The 24412-nt window shown below is 35.0% G+C and overlaps 1 protein-coding gene across 3 annotated transcripts in view; it reads left to right on the forward strand.

Annotated features, from left to right (window-relative positions):
- CNTN3 (contactin 3) overlaps nucleotides 1-24412 on the forward strand; it is a 299939-nt gene that overhangs the window by 95677 nt on the left and 179850 nt on the right. For all 3 annotated transcript variants that reach the window (XM_045507068.2, XM_045507069.2, XM_010970589.3), the window contains exons 3-4: nucleotides 4135-4261; nucleotides 16105-16280. In XM_045507068.2, coding sequence (XP_045363024.1) covers nucleotides 4135-4261; nucleotides 16105-16280 — 303 coding nt within the window. The remainder of the gene's footprint in view (nucleotides 1-4134; nucleotides 4262-16104; nucleotides 16281-24412) is intronic.

Raw genomic sequence — 24412 nt, forward strand, 5'->3', positions numbered from 1 at the left:
GACATTACCTTAGGAGCTCATAAAGCTTGTACTTACATTCCAAGGCAGTTACTCCTAGTAGCCTCTGGGTGTTTGGAGGGGGAAAATCACCTCAGGATTGGACTTTTGGACTTATTAATCCTGTTCGGAAATGTTATATGCCCTTTATTTTAGGTTGTAAACTTAAAATTGAGCTCAGGAGCCAGGCCAGCATATCAAAAAAATACCCCTGTCACAAAAAGTAAAGTTTAGCATCAATCTAAATGTTACATTGAATCCATTTAGTTAAGCGTATCCCCTTCTGTTTTCTGCCAAGCTGCTTTTTCACTAGTTATGAATATCTTTGTGAATAGTAAAGGTTTTGTCCTTTGGAGGATCAAAATGTGTTTTGAAGAAACTGTTGGATAATTTCCTTTAGATTAGTGAAGACTTCAGAATTTTTTTCCTTTTAAGCTTATATTGCTAGCAGGAGACTAGAATTTTATACCCTAGAATCTCTCATCACCTGTTTCATTCCAGGGAAACAAGATTGAGTGGCCTTTGTCCCTTTTTCTGAGGAGGAAGCATGGATCAACCTGTCATGTTTGATTATTAATTCGTACTTATATTTTAAGAGTCGTAGGGCTGCTGATGTTCTGAAAAGCCTTTAGGAGCCTTAAATTTCAGAAATGGTGGGTATATGTCTCACAGGCTGTTAACTCCAGTGTCATCAGGAAATACTGAAGTTGAAAAAAACAAGCTGATGGTTAATTTTCACCTTTGATCATATTTAGAACAGCGTGGTTTAATGGAAAGGGAAACAAACCAAGAATATGAGCAACAGGGTCTGATCCTAAAAGTTTTTGGTCTCTCACCAAAAAACGGTTTTAGTATGATTGGTTATTTAACTTCTCTGGGTCTCATTTCTTCTGGGGAGGCCAGACAACTACAAGGTAATAATATAAGCTCTGAAATTAAAATCATACCTTTATCAATCACCAGCTGTAGAGTAGTATCTGCCTTTATATTGAATTATTGTGAGAATTTTTTCATTCATCTTAATCATCCATTCAGCAGACAGATATTGAATATCTGCCTTGTTCCAGGAGTTGAGGATGCAGCAATGAATTAGGTAGAAATAAATAACAAACATATATATAAACATGTATAATGTTTATTGATAGCAAGTTACAGTGAGATGTGCTTTGATATATCTGTGACTTGTGAAAGTGAGGGGTAATGATTTTAGATGGTGGGAGGGGAAGTCACATTTAAGCTGAGAAGGTGGCATTTATGCTGAGTTCTGAATGACAAAAGGAAACAAGAGCACAAGAATATCAAAGAAGTCAGCCCAAAACTCAGCATGTCTGAGAGTCAAGGACAGTGGTGCAGCTGGACCTCAGAAGGTAGGGGCTGGGTCAGAGGCAGCTTGGGAATAAGGGAAGAAAGGCTTGTAAATGGCTAACTATAGTGCCTGGTACATAAATGTTAGCAAATTAGCTATTATCATCACTCAAAAGGGTCTCAGAAAAATGTGCTTCTAGCTTTTTAATACCGGCATCTGAAATTAATAGTGGTCTCTAGAGAAGAGTTAGAACAGCATTTGGGATTTGACTTTTCTTAGATGATGATGGATATTTGACTTTTCATGGTGGTCACTTGTAAGAAAGTTTTCAAAACACCTCTCTGAGTCTTTTTTATTGAAATCATTCTCTTCTAATCTAGACCTAATTTTCTTCTGTTGTTTCCTTCTCCAACTTACCTGTTATTTTCAAACATATACCATTATGTTATTATATTATTGCTTTCAAGCGCTACATACATCAGTTTGTCAGGACAGTGATGCTATACCATCTCATAAATGAGTGAAATGTGTTTAAGTCACTCAAAATAAATCAGAAGCCATAGCACTAGGAAGAATGCTATGAAATATCCACCCTCTTAGCCAGTGTTTACAAACAGACATTAGAAGTATATTCAAATTTCTAAGACAATAAATTTGATTAATGAAACACTGCTGTTTTTGTATTTATTTTTATGCAGTAAACTATTTGAAGGGAAAAAATTCAAGAAAATGACAAAATTGGTTCTTTTTGATTAGAGGCTGTTTGATTAGTAGCTATTTCAAAATCCCTTTCTCCCAGAGGTTGTCCTTTTTAGCAAAGGAAAAGTGAGATTTTTTTCCTTGTGACATTTTCCCCTTGTAGGTAAATAAAAACCAGGGATGATGGAGGATATCACGCTGCTTTCTTAAATCATGATCGGCAGTATAAGGGTTAATTGAGTGGTGATGTGTTAGTGGAAAGTGCCCAGAGTTAGCCAAACATTGAAGTTTGAGTGCACATTCCCAGACTGCCCTCATTTCTAACACGAACTGCAAGTTCTGGGTTTGACAATTCACTGGAAGGACTGACAGTAGTCACTGGAAGCTGTTATACTCATGATTATGGCTTATTACAGGGAAAAGAGCCATATTAAAATCATCCAAAGGAAGAGAAGCATAGGGCAGAATCTGGAAGAGTCCTAAATGCTAAGCTTTTATTGTTCTTTGGATGTACTTCCCTTCTGGTGTTGACATGTGATGATACATGAGTAGTGTCGCCAACCCGAAAGCTCATCACGCCTCAGCGTCCAGAGTTTTCTTGATGCTTTATTATCAGTCATGGTGGACTGAGTGCACACGTGGCTGAGCTCAGTTTCCAAGTCAGCTCGTACCATGTGACCCAGATCTCCCACTGTCAGTCAGGTGGTTGGTCTTTCTGGTGTGGACAGCCCCCATCCAAGCTGATCAGGTGTTGACAGTCCCACCATCAGACCCAGGGTGGCAGTCCTCACAGTAAACAAATTACCTGTCAGTCTGGACACAGATTACCTGTCAAAGGCCAGATCCAGTGGCAAGGCCAAGTTCATTGGGCAAAAGGTCGTAGGGTGTCTGGCCCCTAGAGCCAAATCATCTACAGCGTATCCATTTCAGAATGGACAGCATTCTAAAATGCTCTGTGAACTTGTTCACGTCACCTCACAGCTCTTAGACTCAACACTTCACTTCTGCACATTGGGAATAGTTATGGTACTTACCTCTCAGGGCAGTGAAGATTAGAGAACAGATGTGGGCACGTAGGATTCACATGGTGGCTTTAGCTGTTGCATTTCTCATCATTTCAATGATTATTCTCAGTATTGTGTCTGCCCTATTACTATGGGAAATATTTTTTATTAATGTTATAATGTTATTACTACTTCAGTAGCAGGTTAGTTTCTGGGCTTTTGGGGTGCTTTTCCATGTCATTTTCTTTGTCATCTGTCCGTGGTTCCTCTTTGTGTCTTAGTCTGGTTATTCATGAAGTTTTACTCAGCATTTCAAGATGGGAGAGTAAAGAGGTGTTTTTTTTTTCCCCCTGTGAATATGTTTGTTTTCCGAAATGCTCTGGCAATGATTATACAATTGCAGTAGCTTAAGCAGTTGGTGATGGCATTATCTCATTCCTTTTTACATTCATAGTACAAAGACACAGTTTTTAGTTTTTTGTGTGCATATGTGGAAATTCTCAGAACGTTCAAGTTCTCTTAACCAAATTGCAAACACTTTCTAAAAGACATTTATTCAGTGCTGTATCCTTCTCTTCAATTTGCTAGTAATAAAATAGAAATCCCACCAACTATTGAGCGTTTTGGGGTCAAAAGACAAAATAACATTGTCAGCCTTCAGATTTGTAGACATGGCAGATTTCATGAGAAAGACAGTACTCAGGGTTTCCACTGATTTTACAGCTTTGGTTTTGTAAAGAGACTTAGGACAGAAGGACTTCCTGGAGTAGATAATTCACCAGTGATAATTTTGGTAGAGCTTATGTTATAAAATGTAATTAGTACAGCCTTATTTGTTCTTTTAAGTAATCTTATTAATATGGCAGTGGTTTTGATAGTAATTTTCATTCTCTGAGAAGTGTTACTAGGCTGTTAAGGACAGCTTAATTGATGCTCATAAACAAAGCAGGATCTACAGAGCATCTTTGTGGACAAGGGAAGAAGCAATGCTGCTTTTTCTTTCCTTTTTTTTTTTTTTTTAAAGAGCAGACACTAGTTGCTTGCTTTTATTCTTCAATTCTAGAGTACAGCTTATGCAGTACCTTTCACTTATGATGGTTATTTTTTGGATGTCTCCCACCCATATAGGTGAGCTGCTCTTACAAGGCCCAGTGTTTATCAAAGAGCCCAGCAACAGCATTTTTCCTGTTGATTCAGAGGATAAAAAAATAACTTTAAATTGTGAAGCACGAGGCAACCCTTCACCTCATTACAGGTACAGTGGAAAGTTTGAAAATCCAAATTAAGAAAAAATGATGTGGCAATTGTGAATTTTTTTTTTTGCTTCAGTGTATTTATACCATCAGTAAGGAATAATACATGAAGCTAAAGTTGTCTGCTATATTCAACAGAGCTAATCTGTACACATTTGGATCCATATTGTGTATGTTTGATTATTCACTTTACAGGAAGGTTTATTGATTAATGAAAAACATAGTAGAGTCTCTTAAGCAATGTTTTTTCATTGTTTTGTGGTAGAACTTAATGTATAAACTTGGATTTACATGCATTCATTGAGAACATATCCATTGTGGGGATGAAATTACATTTGTTGTAAAGGTATGTAGCAATCATAGTTTTAGAAAAAGATACTTCAGCATCTGTCCTTCCTTTTTTATTTTACTGGGTACATGTTAGAAGGTTCATTAAATATAGAAGAATAAAATACATTCTTACTAAAGTCATTTTAATTATTCTTGAAGAGAAAATAAATGTATTAGATTTTTTTCACGTAAAGGTATGTAATTTTCAGGTTATATAAATAATACTTGTTCACTGAAAACCTTCAAACAACACAGAGAGGTATAAGGAAGAAAGAAAAAAAAATACCTCGACTTCCATCACCTTAAAAAAAAATTAGCATTTGGAGGAGGATGGTGGATTATTTGGATAGGATGGATATTTACTTTATTAAATAATACAAGATTAACAATTTTTTTTACTCTTAGGGGTGCTTAGGAGACCCACTTAAATGAAGAGATGAATTATTTATAAATAGCATATGCTGCTTTCATATAAATGGTGATGAGAAGGTACTTGAAGCACCTTGAAGGCAACATGCTCTATTGAGTACTGTGAGCATTTGTCTCGAAAACTCTGTTTACAATATTAGTTCGCTTGGCAAAACCTTCTCTATAACTCGCAGAACAAGCCGACTTTAGCCTGTTATTAATGACATTCTAAATTTTTTGATGTAGCAATGTAGATCTTACTGAACTTCTGTTGTTCTCTTAACCCGTGCAGATAATAGAAGCCAACAGGCCAACAGTCAGTTAAATTGAGTCAGTGTTAGGTAAGAAGGTAGACCTTTGTATTTTTGCATCTAGAAGTCATCAAGGTCTATCTCTTTCAACATTGTTCAACAACATATTTATTGAACACCTGCTGTGTGTTTTCAGCAAAATAAATGTAATGATTCCAGGTTACTGGTCAGAATTGGCACAGGTGATAGGAAGTTTTCTCTCTGCCTCTTCCTCACCCCATAGAAATAAGAGAACTATAACATGATTAAAAAAAAAAAAAACTAAAACCTACGTTTTATGAGCCTGTTCAAATTAATCAGATATTAGCACATACAACATTTGGAAATATTTTCTCCTTTTGGGGAAAGAGGAACAGATAAACTTAAGATATTATTTTGTAAACATTTATTTTCCCAGCATTTTTGTAGGACTTTCTCACACTTTCTTAGTGCATCTGTTTGTTTCTCCCTGAAATGGAAAATCATCCTTTTACATATTACTGTAAATATTATAAAGAATCCATGTGAATGACTCATGGGTGGGCTGCTTTTTTTGTTGTTGCTGTCAGTAAATTTATTTCCTGGCATTTATCTTGTGAATAATTTGGTGATAAATGTGTTTAGCTGAAAAACTATCAAGATACAAGATACAGTCATACAGGAGTGTGTGTCTAAATGAATAGATTAATTACGTTTGTAAGGTTTAATCAAACAGCAAGAAGTCTTGAGCTTAGAAATCCAGAAATAGCTTTTTGTTGTAATTATTTCTTTATATATCAGGTACTTATTTTAATACTAGAGTAATACATTTAAAATAATACCAGATATTTACACAATACCATTTTATAAACACAATGTATGTGTTTAAACATACTGATAACCTGTATAACATTTTGATAAAGTTCTGCAATTTGTAGAGTAGTTCCTATGTTTTATTTTGTGTCCTGACATAGTATATGTTGCAATTTTTACAAAAATCTGTACCTGAGACTGAGAATTGTGTGAATTAAGTTGATTTACTCCTTTTAGTTCTGATAAATGAAAAAATTTAACACGCTAGGTATTGTTTCAAAGTATTTGGTTTGTAGCCAAACAGAGCAGATGCTTTCACTATAGCTCCAAAGATTTTCTAAAGTTGAGACTCCTAACTAGCGTAAAATGTCACTTTATAGTGACTGGAAATTGAGACCTTGTAAAAGCACGAGGGAACCTCTTTTCATTGTGAAAATATTAGGCTTTCCTATAATAAGAAACAACTCCCCATTGTCCGTGTTATCTGTGTAAGTGATGGATGATGGTGATGGAGTAAGTGAGGGTATAGACTCATGTGAGTTGTGACCATAACTACCTACTTAGACAACATCTTCATCTATGGCCTGATTTTTTTCCCATAGCTTTTGACTTTAATAGTCAACCAGGTAATATTCCATATTATTCTTTAAATGTTCTAGAAGAAACTATGCTTGTTTATTCTTATTTGTCTTGCTCTCACTTAAAAATTACAAATAGTGTAAGTATGTAGTTACATTGCTGACATAAAAAATAACATAATTAAAAAAATTAAGTCTGAGGAAGAATAGGTTTTTATCAGTATTTTTAAACATAAGTGGACAGATAAATAGTTAAGCAGGTGAAAGAAAGAAAGAAAAGAAAACAACAAGGAGAAAAATTAACAGTCCATGTGAATCTGTAAGTTAAAAGCAACCCAAACATATTTCTCAAGATACAGATTAAAGTTGAAGAGTCTTGTAAAAGTATGTTCTTTGAAAGCCCGGGGCCTGTCTTGTAGACTGAGGCAAACTCGTCTGATGAGAGATCTTGTCTTTGTTATTATCCCACTGGGTAAAAAGAACTCTTAATTGGCCATATTAGAAATCCAAAAGTTCAGAAATTCTCAAGAGAAATAACACGTCTTAGGATTTAACTGAGAATTTTATTCTTTCTTTTGCATCTCCCTGCCTGAGCCCCAAAGCCTGTATTTAAAGGTTAATTAATATTCGGTCTCATCGTAATTGCTGACAATGCTAAAAGAGGTTACCCTGAGGAAGTATTAATAACTTTTTTTAAATGGGAAGGATTTCCTCTGACTTTTCGTAGGGTTAGAAATACCCAGCATTTGCTAAGATGAAAGACCCCCAAATCGGAGGTTCCCTGGTCGCTTCTACTGCTGCTGTTCAGCCTTACAAGAGACCACATGTTTGGACTAGCCTGGGGCATAATATGCAAATACCAGTGGGCACTGGGCAAATAACAAAACTGAAAAAGGTGGCCCTTACAAACATGTGGGCACATTCAATAATTCCTGAAAACTGTCCCACATGCAGCTGTAGGTACATCCAGTGATCACGACTGCATCTCAGCACTGGCCAGTTGTCACCAGCCAGGACTCCTGGTCTCATATTACAAAACCTTTTCAAGAGATGTTTAAAGCTGAGAAATTTTCTTTTTGGAATCTCTCTATTTCTCGGGTTGACTCTGTTTTTGTTTTTTGTTTTTTTTTAAACGTAATGTAGGCTAAAGGAGATAAATCTTAAAGGTGCATGTGGTCCATGTGGGCTTTGGGTTTTCAACGTTTCGTCTGGCCCCAGATTTACTTGTGCTTGTCCAGTATGGTAGCCAATAGCCAAATGTGACCATGTACGTTTAAATGAGTTCAATTAAAACTTCACTTCCGCCGTCAAAGCGGCCTCATTTCAAGTGCTCATAGCCGCATGTAGCTGGCAGCTACCACATTGGACAGCACAGATGAACAGTTCTGTGCTTGCAGGAAATTCTCTTGGACAGCACTGCTCTACTCTGACCCTTGGATCCACAACTCTTTTCTATAATGCTCTTTTCTATAAATGCTCTTCTGTTTTTCTGTTTTTTTGTTTTTCTCATTACAAGGAAGCAAGCAGAACATCATTCTCTCCCAGCTTTATATAACAAGTAAACAATTTTAATAAAGTTCAGTGTCTGGCATCTTGGATATACACATTGTAAGGACTACGTATCTTTGCAAAATGCAGCTCTCTCCTGGTGACTATTCTCCCTTTTAAGTATGCTTTCCTATCATGGAGTTACATCCTACATGTTTAATTTACTCAAAGTTCACTAAATTCATTCAGTATAAGAAAGAGGAAAAAATAATGGACCAATTTCTGCTCACCATTTATTCAAGGAGCAAAATTCTCTTGGCCCTAAGGAAATATAGTCCATTATGCTACATTACTAGGCCCAATTCTCTCTGTTTATCCTCAAATTCAACTCCTTTTAACACCCTGACTTTTCTAGCTGATGAGCTGTGGTCCCCACTCCCACAGTCAGCCATTGAGAGCAATGAAATGTTTACATAGTTGGAATCATTGCAAACTATAAAAAAGAAAGAATATCTATAGTGCCTGAGGCAAGTAGAGGCAGACAACATCTCTTACAGGGCATTTTAGACTTGGCTGCACTGCTGTCTCTCCCAGAGGCTTCTTTGTATTCTCAGTGCTGGTTCCGTCCTCCAACCATGTACTTACTGCTCATTGCACCCATACCTTCCTGAATGCTTCTCACAGTGAGGCGTGACTGCCCTGGTTAGATGTAAGTCCCATAAAGGATACATTCAAAATGCTTAGCAAAAAGCTAAATGCTTAGTGAAAGCTGAATTGGTGACATGAAAAAAAAATGGACTGAAGTTAACAGAGGGGAAAATCAAACAGAGGAAATCTGGTATTAGATCATGATTCGGGAGTCAGGAGTGTCATGAAGGATCTTGGGATCAGAAGTGATCCAGAGTTTATTCTATAAGATATTATTGAGTTTGGATTGAGTCCCCTTTTTTGGCTCTTATTTCAAGACAGATTGCCCTTGAGGTGACAAAGATGACTGCTTAGAATGCCAGGTCCACTTATATCCTCCCCAGAATATTACCTGGAGAAAGAGGGCATCTTTCCTATTCATGTCATCAAAAGCTCCAAATGGTGTCAGAAAAACATGAAATGAAAACATAGCGAATACTGCCAGCAATCAAAACCCAGGTGAAATGTGGAGGTTAGAGTTGAGATATTAAAGATGGCAGTTTAAAAAAAATGAACATCTTTTGGTTGTTGTTGTCCTTCTAATATTTTTGCAGTGGGGTAAGGAGGAAGGAGAACACATACTGATCAGACACAAGATAAATAAATTGGGTCACAGTTGTGCTCTTAACCAATCACTAAGCCCTGAGACATGGACTGTTCTCAGTGGCCAGGCCTGGGTCCTGGGAGGGGTGCCCTGTTCAAAGGAGGATGAGAAAGACGGTACCAGAAAAAGCTAAAATGGGTGCAGGGAAGGCAGAAATAGTAGCCGTCTTCTATGATGCTCCTCAGAATGATTTTGAGACAATCACAGATCAATCTGGACTAGGCTATAACAATGTAAACTGAACAGTTGTTTTTAATGCCAGTGTAGCTCTATTCTCTGTTGCTTTTTTTTTTTTAATATATATGCTTAAAATTCATCAGTGAGTGAAAAATGGGAATCTGTGTAATAAAACACATTAAAAAAACTTGATTTCTAAAAACATAGCATCACAATTTAACTCATTTGTATCTTCAGCAATTATTGCTGAAGCCTAACTAGTTATTTTTGGATAAAGTATTGAATATGCAAATTCAGACATTCATTCTTTCAAGGGCTGCAATTATTCTCATCACTTCAGTAAACATATTAACAAACATTGCATTTGAACACAAATGTATTTGCTTATTAACTTGAAAGCTGCATCTAAAACCACAAATTGCTTCTGTGATTAAATTCCTAATTTTCCTGTCAGACCCCAAGTAAAGTATTGCCTATTGATTTAACAAATATTTAGTATGAGCATATTTTCCAAACCCTGGCCCATCCCCCTTAAGATTTTAGTAAATTATTTTGTTCTTTTTGCTTGGTTTTGTATCAAAGTCTAACACATGACATTTGTTTTTCTTCAGAATATTGTTTATATTTCCATTTTCCTGACCAGATTTTAGCTATCTTGAAGGAAAATAACTTTGTACAATCAACCATGAAGTGAATTACATCCTGGGATTATTTTGAGACAACCTGATGTCACTCAATTTATTGTCACTCAGTTTTGTTAGTTTCAACTTCAAAAGGTGACACTCCCTAACCTTGTTAAAGAATTCTAGTGGAAGACCAGTTTAGGACTGGGTGCCTTAATTATACTGACAACACGATATATCTATGTTTATCTTCATTATTCTCATTCCATTGTAGTGCCGTTTTGCGTGAGAGATCATCATATCCAGTAATAGCTAATATGGTCGATAAATTATAGCTGGTATGGTAAATGAAAATATCTATGCATTTATTCCCCATCTTTGAGACGCTTGTTAATAACATGGAGAGTTGGGGTTAGGGTTAGGGATGACTATATGGAGGTTAATAATAGCTAGATTAGAGGCTAAAGTAAAATTATTCAGGAAACTTCTATGAGTACCTACCATGCATCCTGTATTATAGCTGATGGTGGGAATTCAACAGTGATTGAAACAGTCATCATCCAATGCTTTTTATGTTTTAAAAAGCACCTTTCAACACTGAGGATATAGGCTTTTAAAATGGATTTAACTCATTATTATATAAATTTGTGTTTACCCAGAGACACACACACACAATCATATACAGAGTTTGTTCTTTGTATTGGAAGGCAGTGATGCATATACTCTTAATTATTGAAAACAATGATAGTTTTCATCATTTAGAAGTAATAACTACCAGTTGAAATATCTCTCATGTCAGACACCTTATATTTTCTGTTCAAGATTCAAAAACTGTTAACCTGAGGGCCTGCACAATATTTTAAAGAAACTGTATTCAAATTTTTTAGCGGAAAATTGCCATAGACTTCACCATTCTGTTGTGGTGGGGTTGGCCTTGTTTTTCTCAGTCACTTTACCTGCCTAGCCTCTCTCCAGTGAGGTTCAAACCAGTGTCCTGTTCTGTAGAAGGTGTAAAGGAGGTTTAGAAGTGGATTGATCAGATTGCTGCCTCGGGTCACCCAGCAGGCTGAGCAGCCCAGGACTGCTTCCTACACCCCATCCTCTAGTTATTGGCCTACAAACCAATTCACATATAGCCTCCACACCAAGCAGTTAGAGAGGATGAGAGCTCATTGCTGGAGAATGTGACTTGTAAAATGTGAATAATGAACCGTTTCTCACTTGGGGATTCTGAAAGCAAATCCTAATTCATGTAGAATGAACGTTTGAACACTGAAAGCTGACACTGAACTTACAAGATCATTCAAGAGTGTTAGAAGATGGTGATTATGCAGAGGCGCTTAATCTTGCGACATTTACCACTAACCTAAAGCTACAAGCTTAGTCTGTTTCTAGAGTGCAATGTAAATGTTATATGATTGAAATGCTGGTGTATGTAGCCCCAAGAGCCACAGGGCTGTCGTCTTTTGCTCCAGATCACTGCATTAAGCCTTTTTGGAATGGAATTTGGGTATGCAAATGTTACTTTTATGAAGTTTTCAATAATTTCCATATTGCAAAAAGATTTCATCCTGAGACATGAGAGTTCCTCAAAAATTTCAGAATTTCTTCATAAGAGTAGACATCTGTAACTTTTACAAAGGATTGTAAATGTGCAAAACTAAAAGGCAGTGTCTACTTCTAAAAGCTTCCTGAATTTATGACCTGAATGTGCCATTTTCATGTCACAGTCATACTACTATGCAGTCTGTTCATGAACTCTGAATAGTGGGATTACAAGTTACTGCAAAGGAAATTAGTCTAATTTGTAAATTTACTGGAAGGAGTATGTGTGTGTGCCTTCAGTTTTCCTGAATATTTCTTACACTGAAGAAAATATTGTAAATATTTAGAAATCAGGCCCAAACATGAATATTTTGCATTAGGAGCTTAACTACACACTTTTCTCAGGGTAAAATCACGTTTGGATGCTTAGGCCCAGATATTGCTTACACATTGCTGAGTATAAACCAAGACAACTCTTCTGAATTCACGTATTTTCAGCAAAAGGGAGAACAATCAATATTTAGTAAGATATTAAGAAATTTTATATCACTTGGGGATGAGTTCCATTTAATGATGAATAGTGTTAAGAAGGAGAGAAATAATTATATTGCTTTGACAAAACATTCTTCACTGTATCTCAAGTGTATCTTCGCTCTGAAGAGTTTGCTAAAACAAATGCTCTCATACTTTTGGTGTAGCAGACAAGTGTAAAAGAGAATAATTTTTGCTTCTTCGCATAGTGAAATAATCTCGAGATTGTGTCTGTATGACAAAGACTGAGCTAAAAGAAATAAGAAACATTTATGCATGATAGAAATCTTTTCCACTTTTGAGTCTTCAGTCAGAACTTTGAGATGAAAGCTTTTAGATCTTAGATGCTTACTGAAATAAGGGATTTTCCCACATACTTTATGGTCTCTTAAATATCTCCAACTATTAAATAGGCAAGAAGAAGTGCTTCTCCATATTTTTATTTATCTTTACAATTTTCCAGATAGCCATTGTACCTGTATTATTCATCAGTTAAATACAAAAACAGAATTTTCAAATGAAACCATCAGTCATGCCTTGTCAGGCCATAAACATTCCAGATTCCAGAACTGAAATCTTTTCTTCCCATATGAACTGTTCTTTGTAGGTAACAAAGCCACAAGGACCCTTTGTCATGAGAGTCTTCTATTCAAAAAGAACGTGAAAGTCACAGCATCTTTCCTCCTTTGCATTTAGAGGTGTTTTCCCCCCAGGCAAGCATTAAGTCACTTAGTAACTGACAAACCCTTTGCAGCTTAAAAATTCAATCCACCCACTTGTGAATTACTGTCAGATTCATCCTTTGAAGATCAAGCCCAGCATGTGTCTCGTCCCATGTTCCACTGACTTCTCAGGCAGGTACAAATGCAGACAGACCATTTGTGGAAGACACAGTCCGTTCCACATGAGAGATGACCAAAAGCACTGAGTCAAATAGGTTACGTATAACCAACATCTACTTGAAGAGGATGGAAGGAAAACAAAGCAGACAGGTCTGCAGCCTTTATGGAGTCTCTTCCCACACTAACAGTGGCGCTCACCCATTTGTTTGATGGCTGCCATAAGCTGCAAGCTGCAAGCTTTCCATACAGTGTCTGAATAACTTGATAGAAAAGCCCAGTGGGAAAGATGGCATTCTCTTTATTTTGCATGTTAAAAACTTAGGTCTAAAGGAGTTAAACAGTTGGCCCCTGGTCACACTGCTGGTGAGAGATGAGTCCAACCCACTCACCAAGGAGCACTTGGTTCTGAATCTCATTTCTGTTCATTCTGCTGTTACATGGTAGGATCTGCTAGGACCCGGAGACTAGACAAGGATGCAGAGACAAGACCTAGGAAACAGTAAAAATGTCTCCACAAAAAAGTAAGGTCCATGAAGGCAGGAACCTTTTTCTCCATATCCTTAGAACCTAGAAAATTGCTTGACATTTAGGGACTTAATAAATTTTTTTTTCCCCACAAGGAAGGCAGGAAGAGAGGAAGGGAGGAAGGAAGGAAGGAAAGTAGGTTGACTTTTCTAATTCTAATTGTTGAATATAAAATATGCTAAGTCAAGAGCAAGGAATTCTTATCTGCTATGCCTCTATGGTTGCTTCTTGGGGATAGTATATAGACCAGTTCTTCTCAAATTTAAATGTGCATATTAAGCACTTGCAGATCTATTTTAAGATGCTGATTCTGGTTCAGTAGATCTTGGCTAGAGCCCAGGATTCTGCATTCCCAGCGAACTCTCAGATGATGAGGAGGATGATCTTGGTCTGCAGACCACCTCGTGTATCAGGAGTGCAGAGTATTCAAACAGGATGTTGATGGACAGTTGTCCTTGATTTCATTGCCTTTTGTGAACTTCTGTAGTTCTAGGATTTGAGCAGGAATAGGATGAAGGAGTCTTAATAAGTGTTCATGTTTTGACTTAACAAACTCCAAGGGCAAGATTAAAGTCTGAACAGAAGAAAGTGACCTCAACTGCACATGCAAATATGCACTTGCCCTGAGAAGGATCAAAAAAAGGTTACTCTACAAACAAAGCAAAATCAAACCAATAGCTGAAATCTGCCCCAAGTGAGAAAACAGTTACAGCCTTTTCTATTTCTTTGTAATTTTGCTCTTTTAAGTTCAAAAGAAAAGACATGAGGCCTCCAGTTTTTCCTCTTAATTTTATTTTGGTTTTTCAGAAGAAGTGTTGCTTTAGACCTGGGAGACTTGTGTGGGAAGATGGAAAAAACTCAATAAAGTCTTGATTTTGAAAATGAGCAAATGATAAAATATTACTTTAAGCAATAGGAACTGGACTTCTAAATTTATTCGTTTTCTGTGGCCTCTGTCATTACAATTATGTTATTCATTATTTCAAATATAGAAAATGAAGTAAACATACAATCAAGTATAATGACGAACATCCATATACCCACTACTCACTTTAATAAAACCAAGAAAGCTAAATTTCCCAATGTTTGCCCCAAAATGTATCCCTCTTTCCTCTCCATGCGAGCTTTAAAGTCTCTTAAACTTGAGGTTTTTTTATTTTCATACATTTTAAAAGATGTTTAATACATTCCTAATACTGCTTTATGTGTTTTAAACTTTTATACATGGTATCAAACTGCATTTAAAAATGTTTTTATCATTATTGGCAAGATTTTTCCATGTTTACAAAAGTTCATACATTTTCACAGCTGTATAGTATTTCATTTAACTTTACGCACTTTCATTTGTGATAATGCTCACATTTCCTCTCTTTGTATGCTTTCACAGTGTATACCATTTCCAGGTTAAATATTTGACATATGAATACAACAATTTTTATATGGCCCATGACAGGATGAAAGATCTCTGGACTAGAATTCAAATGGATACTGTTTCTGATCCAGCAATTAATAGTTTGGGAAGAGTTGACATCCTCATCTATAAAATGGGCATTTTATTACTCATTTTCTCAAACTTACTATAAAGAGAAGTCACAATACCCTAAAGTTTATAGAACTGATAGCAGTGTAATTTTAATATAAAAACCAAATCTTCTGGGAGGTAGCTGGCTTGATTTATACAGTGGATGTGTTCTTGATATTTTGGGATATTTAATAAGTTTTTAAAGGCGATACCTACTTTGATGTCAGGTGTACTTTCTATTAAAAATATTCTGATTTTTCCATTTAAAAACCAGCTTTCTTTTTTTTTTTTTCTTCTTTTTATTTTGGCTTCCCAGTGATAAATATGGCTCTGGGGTTAGTGTCTTTACTGTTTCAGACCCCCTAGGTGGCATTTAGGGTCTTTTACCACAGTGTACCATTTAGGAAATAACACTGTGATGGCTTGGAAGAGTGGAGAGAGCCTCTGGGACAGGTATTTACCCAGACAAATTGAAATGGATAGTTGAGCACTTTGCCAATTAATTTATTAAATGTGCTCAGTCAGTCTGGATAAATCAAAGAAATGAGGTTTTTCTCACCTTGATCGGCAATATGAGATTGGCCTGAAGTGCATGAGATAATTACCTCAATTTTCTACTTCGCCTATACAGACCTAGCCTAATTTTTCCCCTAGTGAACAAACTGAATTATTCTCACCTCTTCACAAAATCTTTAACTTTTAGATGCTCTTCTGTTCTGCTTTCTAGTATAATTTAACCTTTTGTTTCTGTTAAAAAAAACTTGGGCATATTTGATCTTCAGTTATGTAACAATTCAGTGATATATTCGTTGCCTTTCATTGATAAGAGAGCTGATGTTTAAAATGGATAAAAATTTTTTAATATACTGAAAAGGGGAAAAATCCTGGATATTTGTTTTACAGATGGCAGCTGAATGGAAGCGATATTAACCTGAGTATGGAGTATCGTTACAAGTTAAACGGAGGAAATCTTGTGGTCATTAACCCCAACAGAAATTGGGATACAGGAAGTTATCAATGTTTTGCAACAAATTCACTTGGAACAATTGTCAGCAGAGAAGCTAAACTCCAGTTTGCTTGTAAGTGTCATGTTCACACATCTAGCCAGTCCAAGATTTAAAAATATATTACTGATTTTATAGTCATTTTGGATTTCAGAAACTAGACATAGATTTTATTAAGTAAGTTGAGAAAACAATTCAGTATGATTTTTTGGAACTCTAACGACTGTGCAAATCAGAGCTTAAAATGTGTGTATGTATGTGCGGGTGGGTGTATGTGTGTGTGCATGTTTTCTGTTTTACTATTTTGTAAGGATTCTGTTGAGGGGAGGAGGAAGAATATAGTTAAGGATGTGTTTATTCATTAGTTACTCTGTGCTTTGTTCTGTGTTGGAACTGAAAAGAATACGAACGAATTGTCAGGCATGACCTTTGCTCAGGAAGAGCATGAAGATTAGAGTATTACATCTAACAAATCTGAAAATATTAAGGCACAAAGAGTGTGAGAAAGAAAAGAATGTGACATACCTTTGACCTCCATTGCCTGGCTCAGGATGACCTTCAGCACAACCCTCATGGAGGCCTGGCTCTGGGAGCCAAGTTTGTATTAATTGGAGCAGGGTGAATCCATGTCCCAACCTGAGAAAATCACATGCTTTCAGCAGGGAATTTAGAATTGGGACCAGAGATTGCATTTAGTGTTTGTCTTCCTATTTTGTACGTTTTGTTTCTTCTCTCTAGTCTCTCTTCCTTTATTTTTTGGTGCGTATTTCATATACAGTGAGTATCAGCGTTACCTTGGTTCTGCAGTTTCTTTTAGTTCTTTACACCTCAATAATTCTAAAATTAGATTGCATGTGTTCTTATAATGGTAGCAGTCTCCCCCCCCCGCCATTGCCACAAACCATTTATAAATTGATGAGGTGTCATTTAATGCATGGCTTATTCTATTGCTTTCTGTTTTTGATAATGGCAATGGTTGGTTTTATTCCTGCCATTATATTCTGTGTGTTCTGCCTTTCATACTTCCTTGCTCTTCCTTTTGATTCTCTGTTTTTTTTCTTTTTTCCCCCCTCTATGAACATTTTTTTTTACCCTGAATTTTCCCTGAGTATTTTAAAAGCTATATATCATATTTATATTACATAAGGTTAAGTTTACCTTTTAATTTATGGAAGTACCTTTTAGTTTATAAAAGTTTGCTTTTCTAGTAGCCAGAATTTTAAATTTAAATTATTTTTTCAAAGTCTCCTCCTTTTGAACAATGAGTTTAGCTCCTTTTTTTGTCCTACTGTACACTTTACATTCATAGTGACTCACATATTAGTGATTTACATTGGTATGATGTCATTTTAATATATATATAAAATCTGTGTGAACATATATGATACTATTTATATATGCAAATATGTGTTTATATATAGTAAATATAAATGATATTCTCCTTACAAATAATTTTATATGTATATATTATCTTTAACTAGGATTTTGCCAAAATTTATGATACATCTATGTTTTACCTGGCTGCAGTGTCAGCCACAAGATTTTCCTGTCTTTTCAGAATTTCTCAATTTTTAGATATTTGGAATATTTCATAAATTACATTGAAAAACATAACTATATTTCATCGTATTGCATTTTAAAGAATTTTATTATATTGCTTTAAATATGAAGACACCTGATTGGTACAAATGTTGGATGTAAAAACTGTTTATCAGAGAATCCTAAGTGTGTTGTTCTGTTGCCTTCTGGAATTTGTGTTACTGAACAGAAGTCCAGGACTAATTTCTGTTTCTTGGGAACTTACTGCTATCTCCTTTTTTGTTGTTATTTTTTTTGTTTGTTTCAGCTGGTTGTATTTTTTGCTTCAATTGGTTTTATCAGTGAGATAATTTTTTCTCCATCCTTTTAGTTAAAAAACAAATACATATATGGAAATACATATATGTGTTTGTGTATGTGTGTGTGTGTATATATATCTCCAGCATATAGCTAGGTTTAGATCTCTTAATTTACTTTACTTAGAACTTGAAAAAATTATTATTATTCTTACACATCTTATACACAATTCAGGAAATTTTCCTATATCTTTTAGTTGTATGTTTGATTTGATTATATTTTTAAAGGATTTATTTTTTTGTCCCATTTCTTGAAATACTTTTTATTTCAGGCTGTGCTTTCCTATGAATTTCTGTTTCTGATTTATTATATTATTCTGAGGATAGAGTCAGTGTTCTGAAATGCTGTTTTGGATCTTAGAGGCAGTCTTCTCTTGTACTTCCATTTGATGTTTCCATTCTTAGGTTTAATATCTTGAATAGGTTGTGAAGCAAATTTTGTCCAATCTAAGGCTTTATCAACAGATGTTAATGGACTGCCCTGGCTCTGCTGTCTTTGCCACATGCAGTGACCAGATTCTCTTCTCTGATCCACAGGGGAATACGCAGTTCCCAGTCTAATTCCCTATTTCCAGGAATCTTTCACAAAACACATTATTCCTCTTAATATTTTTCTACTGCAGGTTCTTGATACCCCATAATAACTGAAGAAGTATTATTGACTTACAAGTTTTTCCCCCTGTACAGTCTATCCTTCCTAAAGAGTGTGGCTTGTTTGGAAACACTTCTAAAATTATATCATGTCTCTTGCAGTCTGCCTCTACTCCCTGGCCAGTACTTTATCAGCAAACTAGGATAAAATTATTGAGTCTGAGATTTTATTGTACCGTACTTTCAAACTAATAAGCTAGCCTGCTACTATTCAATGGATGGTGGCAGATGATGTGATATTCCTGGGTCAGTAACAAATTATTACTCACAGCATAGCAAGCAGTGTGCTCTTGCTGTCAACCCCGAGTCCCATGGAGGTGATACGATTTGGGCAGGACAGATGCTGCAAGTGCAGCTGAGGAACACTGAGATTAGAGAATCCACCTCTTTTCTAGCAAGCAGTAAGCAAGCCTGCTCTTTGTCCTAGTGGGAGAGTTTGTCTTACCCCTCCTGGTTGCTCTCTGAAAACACATCCCTGAGAGTCACTGGGCCTTTCATTCTTGGCACACCCAAAAAACTTTCAAAGAAGCTAAGAGCACATAGTGAGTGGATTGCCTCTCCCAACAAGTTTTTTTTTTTTTTTTTTTTTTTTGGTACTATCCTTGAGTTTCTACATTGGGTGCACCCTATGAGGATACATGTGGTGGGTAAGGTACACAATGTCTTCCTACCTTTGCTGTAAATTTTCTCTTTCATAAGGAAAACCTAGAATGTACCATTTAGTCCCTTGGGTTTCCCCACAGTCTATCCACATCGGCCTGATAAGTTTTATTTACTCCTGTGCTTGCTGTTAGATTGCTTTTGCAGTCTTGATGACAGTGAGATTCTATTGTTTTGTTTGTCATTTTTTTTTTTTTTTGGTGTTGTCTTAAGTGGTTTTTGGAAGTTACAAAAAGCAATATGGGGTATTCTTAACTTGATGCCACATTGGACTAGAAAGGTAAAAAATGAACTTTTGAATTCATATGGTTGAGATAAAGGTTTCTGGTAAAGAAACCAAAGAAGTTGACAGAAGTGGAGGATATTTAATACATCAGGGATTCCAAATTACTAGGTATAAGAGAGCATTGCTTTTACTTGACAGCCGTGAAGGGAAGTAATACAGTAACTGAAAGAAGGGGCTAGCTAATAAGGAGACCCTTGTACTACTACATGCAAGTCCTATGATCCTCTTGACTCCAGTTCAGGGGAATCGTGACTGCCTTTGCCGCAGGTAAATGGTCAGTAAAGTGTCACTGAAAAATGTTCTGATTATTCTATAGTTAGTTACACTATAGTTACATCTCCTCTTGACTATATTGTATGTTTGCATGCTTAGTAATACTTGTTTCTGTCAGCCATGCAGAAAGTACTAAAAATGTGCTTCCTGGAGAAATGAGTAAATGATAGTATTCTCAATGCACCACTTTTTTTTAAATCTATTTTTATATATCGTGGCTAACTAACATTTGTAAATCTCAAACTCCCAAGCGCACCACTTTTAACACTAGTGAAAACACAATGAAATTTTGTTAATTTTCAAGTTGGTTAAAAATAATATTTGTAATAAAATGAAAATGAAAAGCCTATTTGTAGTTTAAGAAGCCTGCTTTCGGTAGGTATTCTCTATTTTTTTTAATAGATTCTTTGTGGAGCAGTCACAAAACTTAGGGAGGGGAAAAAATACCTAAAACGATGCAGTGTTTGAGTTGCAGACATTTTCACAATTATTTGCTGTTACGTTATATGTGTATAATTCTTGAAGCTTGTTTAATACATTTGAAAATCTTTTTTTTAGATTCTTAATTCTAACCCCAAAAGGTCAGGATAGTACCTCCAAAACCCCAAATATTTTTGCTTAATTAATACTTAGTTTTACTTTTCTTATTCTTGAATTTCTTGTCAGTCTTTATAAAAATTTTTTCTTTTAACCATTTTTGAGGTACAGTATATTTTTCATCATAAATTAGACATACAAGTGGTTTTGGAGGAAAGTCTGTCTGTGTAGCCACAACTTAAGATTTAAAGATTCAAAGTATAATTAAACCTACCTGATAAGTCACCTGATGACTTTTCCTTCTCTCTTAAGCCCCCTCTGCATTAGGTATTCACTGTTTGGAATTGAATGTGTTTTCTTTATCCTTTGAATACATATGTATGTGCTTCTATACAATGTGGAAACCTGGTTTACCTTCTTAATTTCTTAAACTTTTATATAACGGCATCATACTGTACTCCTACATCTACAACTTTTTTTCCCTCAACATTATATTTGTATCTGTTGATCTGCATACTTGCCAACCCTTGTTATTGTTCTGTATTTTAATTTGTGCAAATCTGGTGAATTTCAAGTTGTATTTTACTTTTTAATTTGCATGTTCATTTTTAACTTAAAATTTAATTTTGGTTTTAATTTGCATTTCTATAATTATAGTGAAATTAAGCTCTTTTTTCTTTTTCATATATTTGTTGACCATTTATGTTTCTGTTATCTAGATACTTTTCACTGTATGGTAGTCTTTTTTTTTTTTTTTAAACTTACAGTTCTTTGTATACTCTGAATTAATCCTGTCAGATATAAGAATATTTTCTTTTTAGTGGCTACTTTTTTTCCTGATGCTGTCAAATGATGAACAGATGTTCTTAATTTTACATAAAGTATTGATTTTTCTTGTAGCTTATGTTCTCTCATGAGTTGTTTAAAGTTTTTTTCTTCCTTGTCCTGAATGGTAAAGACATTCTCCTAAATGTACTTATAAAAACTTAATATTCTCCTGTTTACATGTAAGTCTCTAATTACCTGGAGTTGACTTTGTATATCATGTGAGGTAGAGGTACCCATTTATTTTATCCCAGGATGGGAAGTCAATTCTACTAGTTCAATTATATGGAGGCCAATTATCAAGCAGCCAAAATGCAGTGTCTGATCATCACCTCTGGTTTCTCTGGGCTTTTGTGTTTGGAGAATCATATTATCTGCAAACAATGAGAGTTTTGTTTGCTCCTTTAGTGTCTTCTATATGAGCGCACTTTCTCTTGTCCAATACAGTGTTGAATAGGTGTTTTGAGCTTGGATAACTTCATCCCTATCTTGCTCCTGATTTTAAAGAATGAATAAGATTAACATTTCACCATTTGATATGATGTTTTCTGTAGATTTTATAGATACTTTTAAACAAGTTAAGGTAGTTCTTCTCTAAGTTAGTTTGTATCACGAATACTTTATTTTTGTACTTTTCCTGGGATGGTCATGCTGTTTTTCTCCTTGAACCTGTTAATGCCGTGAACAATTTTTAGTATTAGCCAACTTTCTAGTCCTGAATTAGTTTCAACTTGGCTTTTATGTAAGTTTTTTAATACTTAGATGTTATCTGTCAGTTTTTTAGCATTTTGCATGTATATCAATATAGAAGATTTTATTTTCTGTTCTCATACTATCCTTTTTTTGACTTTAGTATCAAAGTTATATTCATCTCTATAAATAAGATGGAGAGTACTCTTTATTTTTATATTCCCTATAAAATCTATAAAATTTTGAGAAATATTGGAATTATCTACTCCTTGAATAAGAAGTAACACTTATAAATAAAACTGTCTGGACCTGGAGTTTTCAGTAGGGAAGTATTTTAAATATTGATTGAATAATTTGAATCATTATAGGACTAACCATATTGACTCCTTCTTTATGGTCAATTTTATTTTTTTTAGGAATTCCATCCATTTTGTTTATGTTTTCTAATGCATTAGCAGAAAGTTGTTTCAGAACATTTTCTTTTATTATCCTTCTTGTCTGTGCTTTATCTACACGTACATTCCTATTTCATTCAAAGTTTTATTTTAGTATCAAACTTGTCAGAACTTGATGTTGTTATTCCTTACTTTTGAATCTTTATATTATATTTCATTCATTTTACTCTTACGTTTATTGTTCTTTCCAGCTTCTTGGATTATTTTCTTGTTCTGTTTTTAACCACTTAGTTGTATGGTCAACTCATTACCTTTCGACCTTTCTTCTGTTCTAATTTAAATATGTATGGATTTAAATTTCCTCAAAAGCACAGTTTTAGCTGTAAACCAGGGTTTTGACATAGAGCATATTTATTATGGTTCAGTTCTATAAATGTTATGATTTCATCATAATTTTCTCTTGGACCCATGAGTTATCAAAATATGTTTCTAAAATTTCCAAACATAGGAATTTTTCTAGTCATCTTTGGTTACTGATTTCTAACCTAGTGGTCCAATGACCAGAGAGGTTTCCTCCATATGTTCTTTGGGTCAAGGTTGGTAATTGTGTTGCTCACATCATATATTTTCATTAATGATACTTTGTCCAATTAACCTATCAATTTCTGTCATGGTGATGGTGAATTTCTCAGTTTATCCTGGTATTTTTGACTAATTTTCTTTATTAATTTACCAATTACAAATTATTTATAATTAGTAAATTATTGATATCTAAGAATTGATAATGGGTATACTTTTGGTCAATATGAGGTGACACCCTGTCTCTAATAAAGCATTTTGCCTTACTGTTTGGATATTAATATAGTAATATAAAAATGTTCGTATTTGTGTTCTTCTCTTTGGACTGATTGAAAATTTATTTCCACCTCAGTAACATTGAAAGTTATACACTCTATTTATTTTCTTATATTAATTGCCCTAGAAATTTTAGTACACATCTTTAACAAAGTCTAAAGTTAGTATCTCCAACAGTAGAGGACTTGGCAATATTTTAAACTTTTTTCCCTCCTCCAGGATACTGTGTTATTGTTGTCCAGTAATTTTGTTGAATTTTTTAACACCATGTATTAGGTATTATTGCCACTGTTCCTTTAATTTTCTAGTTTTCCTTTTATGTATAAAATAATGTAAACATATGCAAAGTTCTACATAGTTTTGGGGTTTTTTGTTTGTTTTTAGAAAAAGTTTTCAAGACTTCTGCCCAATCCTTTTTATTTCTCCTTTCCTAGAGGAACCAACTTCCAACTTTTGGACTGGCTCTTGATGTTTATCTCAGCATTTTTTGTGTTTTTTTTTTTAATTACTTGCTTATACTGCTGCTGCTTGATTTTTTCTGTTTTAAGCATTACTGTTGGCCATCAAACATTCTGGTACCCTTGGCACCTCAGAAATGTGAGGTTGCCTTTTTATGAGGTTTATGGGAAAAAAAAAAGCATTTTTAGTCGTAGCTTTTACAAAAGCATAAAATTAAAAATAGGGAAGTCCACACTATATTTTCACTTCTTGTACTCTGGATAGAGTCCAAGTGATCACAAGCCAGTTAGTTTCCCAACCCTGTCCCCATCCAAACCTCCACAGAGAGTAAACATTTTCACCTGCCTCTGTTTGACACTGGGGGGCTGGGAAGAAGCCAGTTGCCAATTGATTAATATTTGAATATGCATTAATTCTGGGCATGTTATTGCAGGATTTTATTGGGTCAAAATTTGAATTAGGTCAACATTCAGTGTTTACATTATTATGACTTTGTAAATGATATTCAGAGCTGACTTTGTGGCAGACCATAATAATGATTGTTTTTTCCTTCTTTGCCTAATTTTTCTTTTCCTGCAATTCAGTAATCTTATTTTTTGATTTCTTAATTTTCTGTGATCTTATGTCAGCCAAAGTTTTGGCCAGTTTTCTTGATGTCCTCTCAGATTGTGAGAGGTGTCA

This window comes from Camelus bactrianus, chromosome 17, assembly GCF_048773025.1.
Source record: "Camelus bactrianus isolate YW-2024 breed Bactrian camel chromosome 17, ASM4877302v1, whole genome shotgun sequence".
NCBI lineage: Eukaryota > Metazoa > Chordata > Mammalia > Artiodactyla > Camelidae > Camelus > Camelus bactrianus.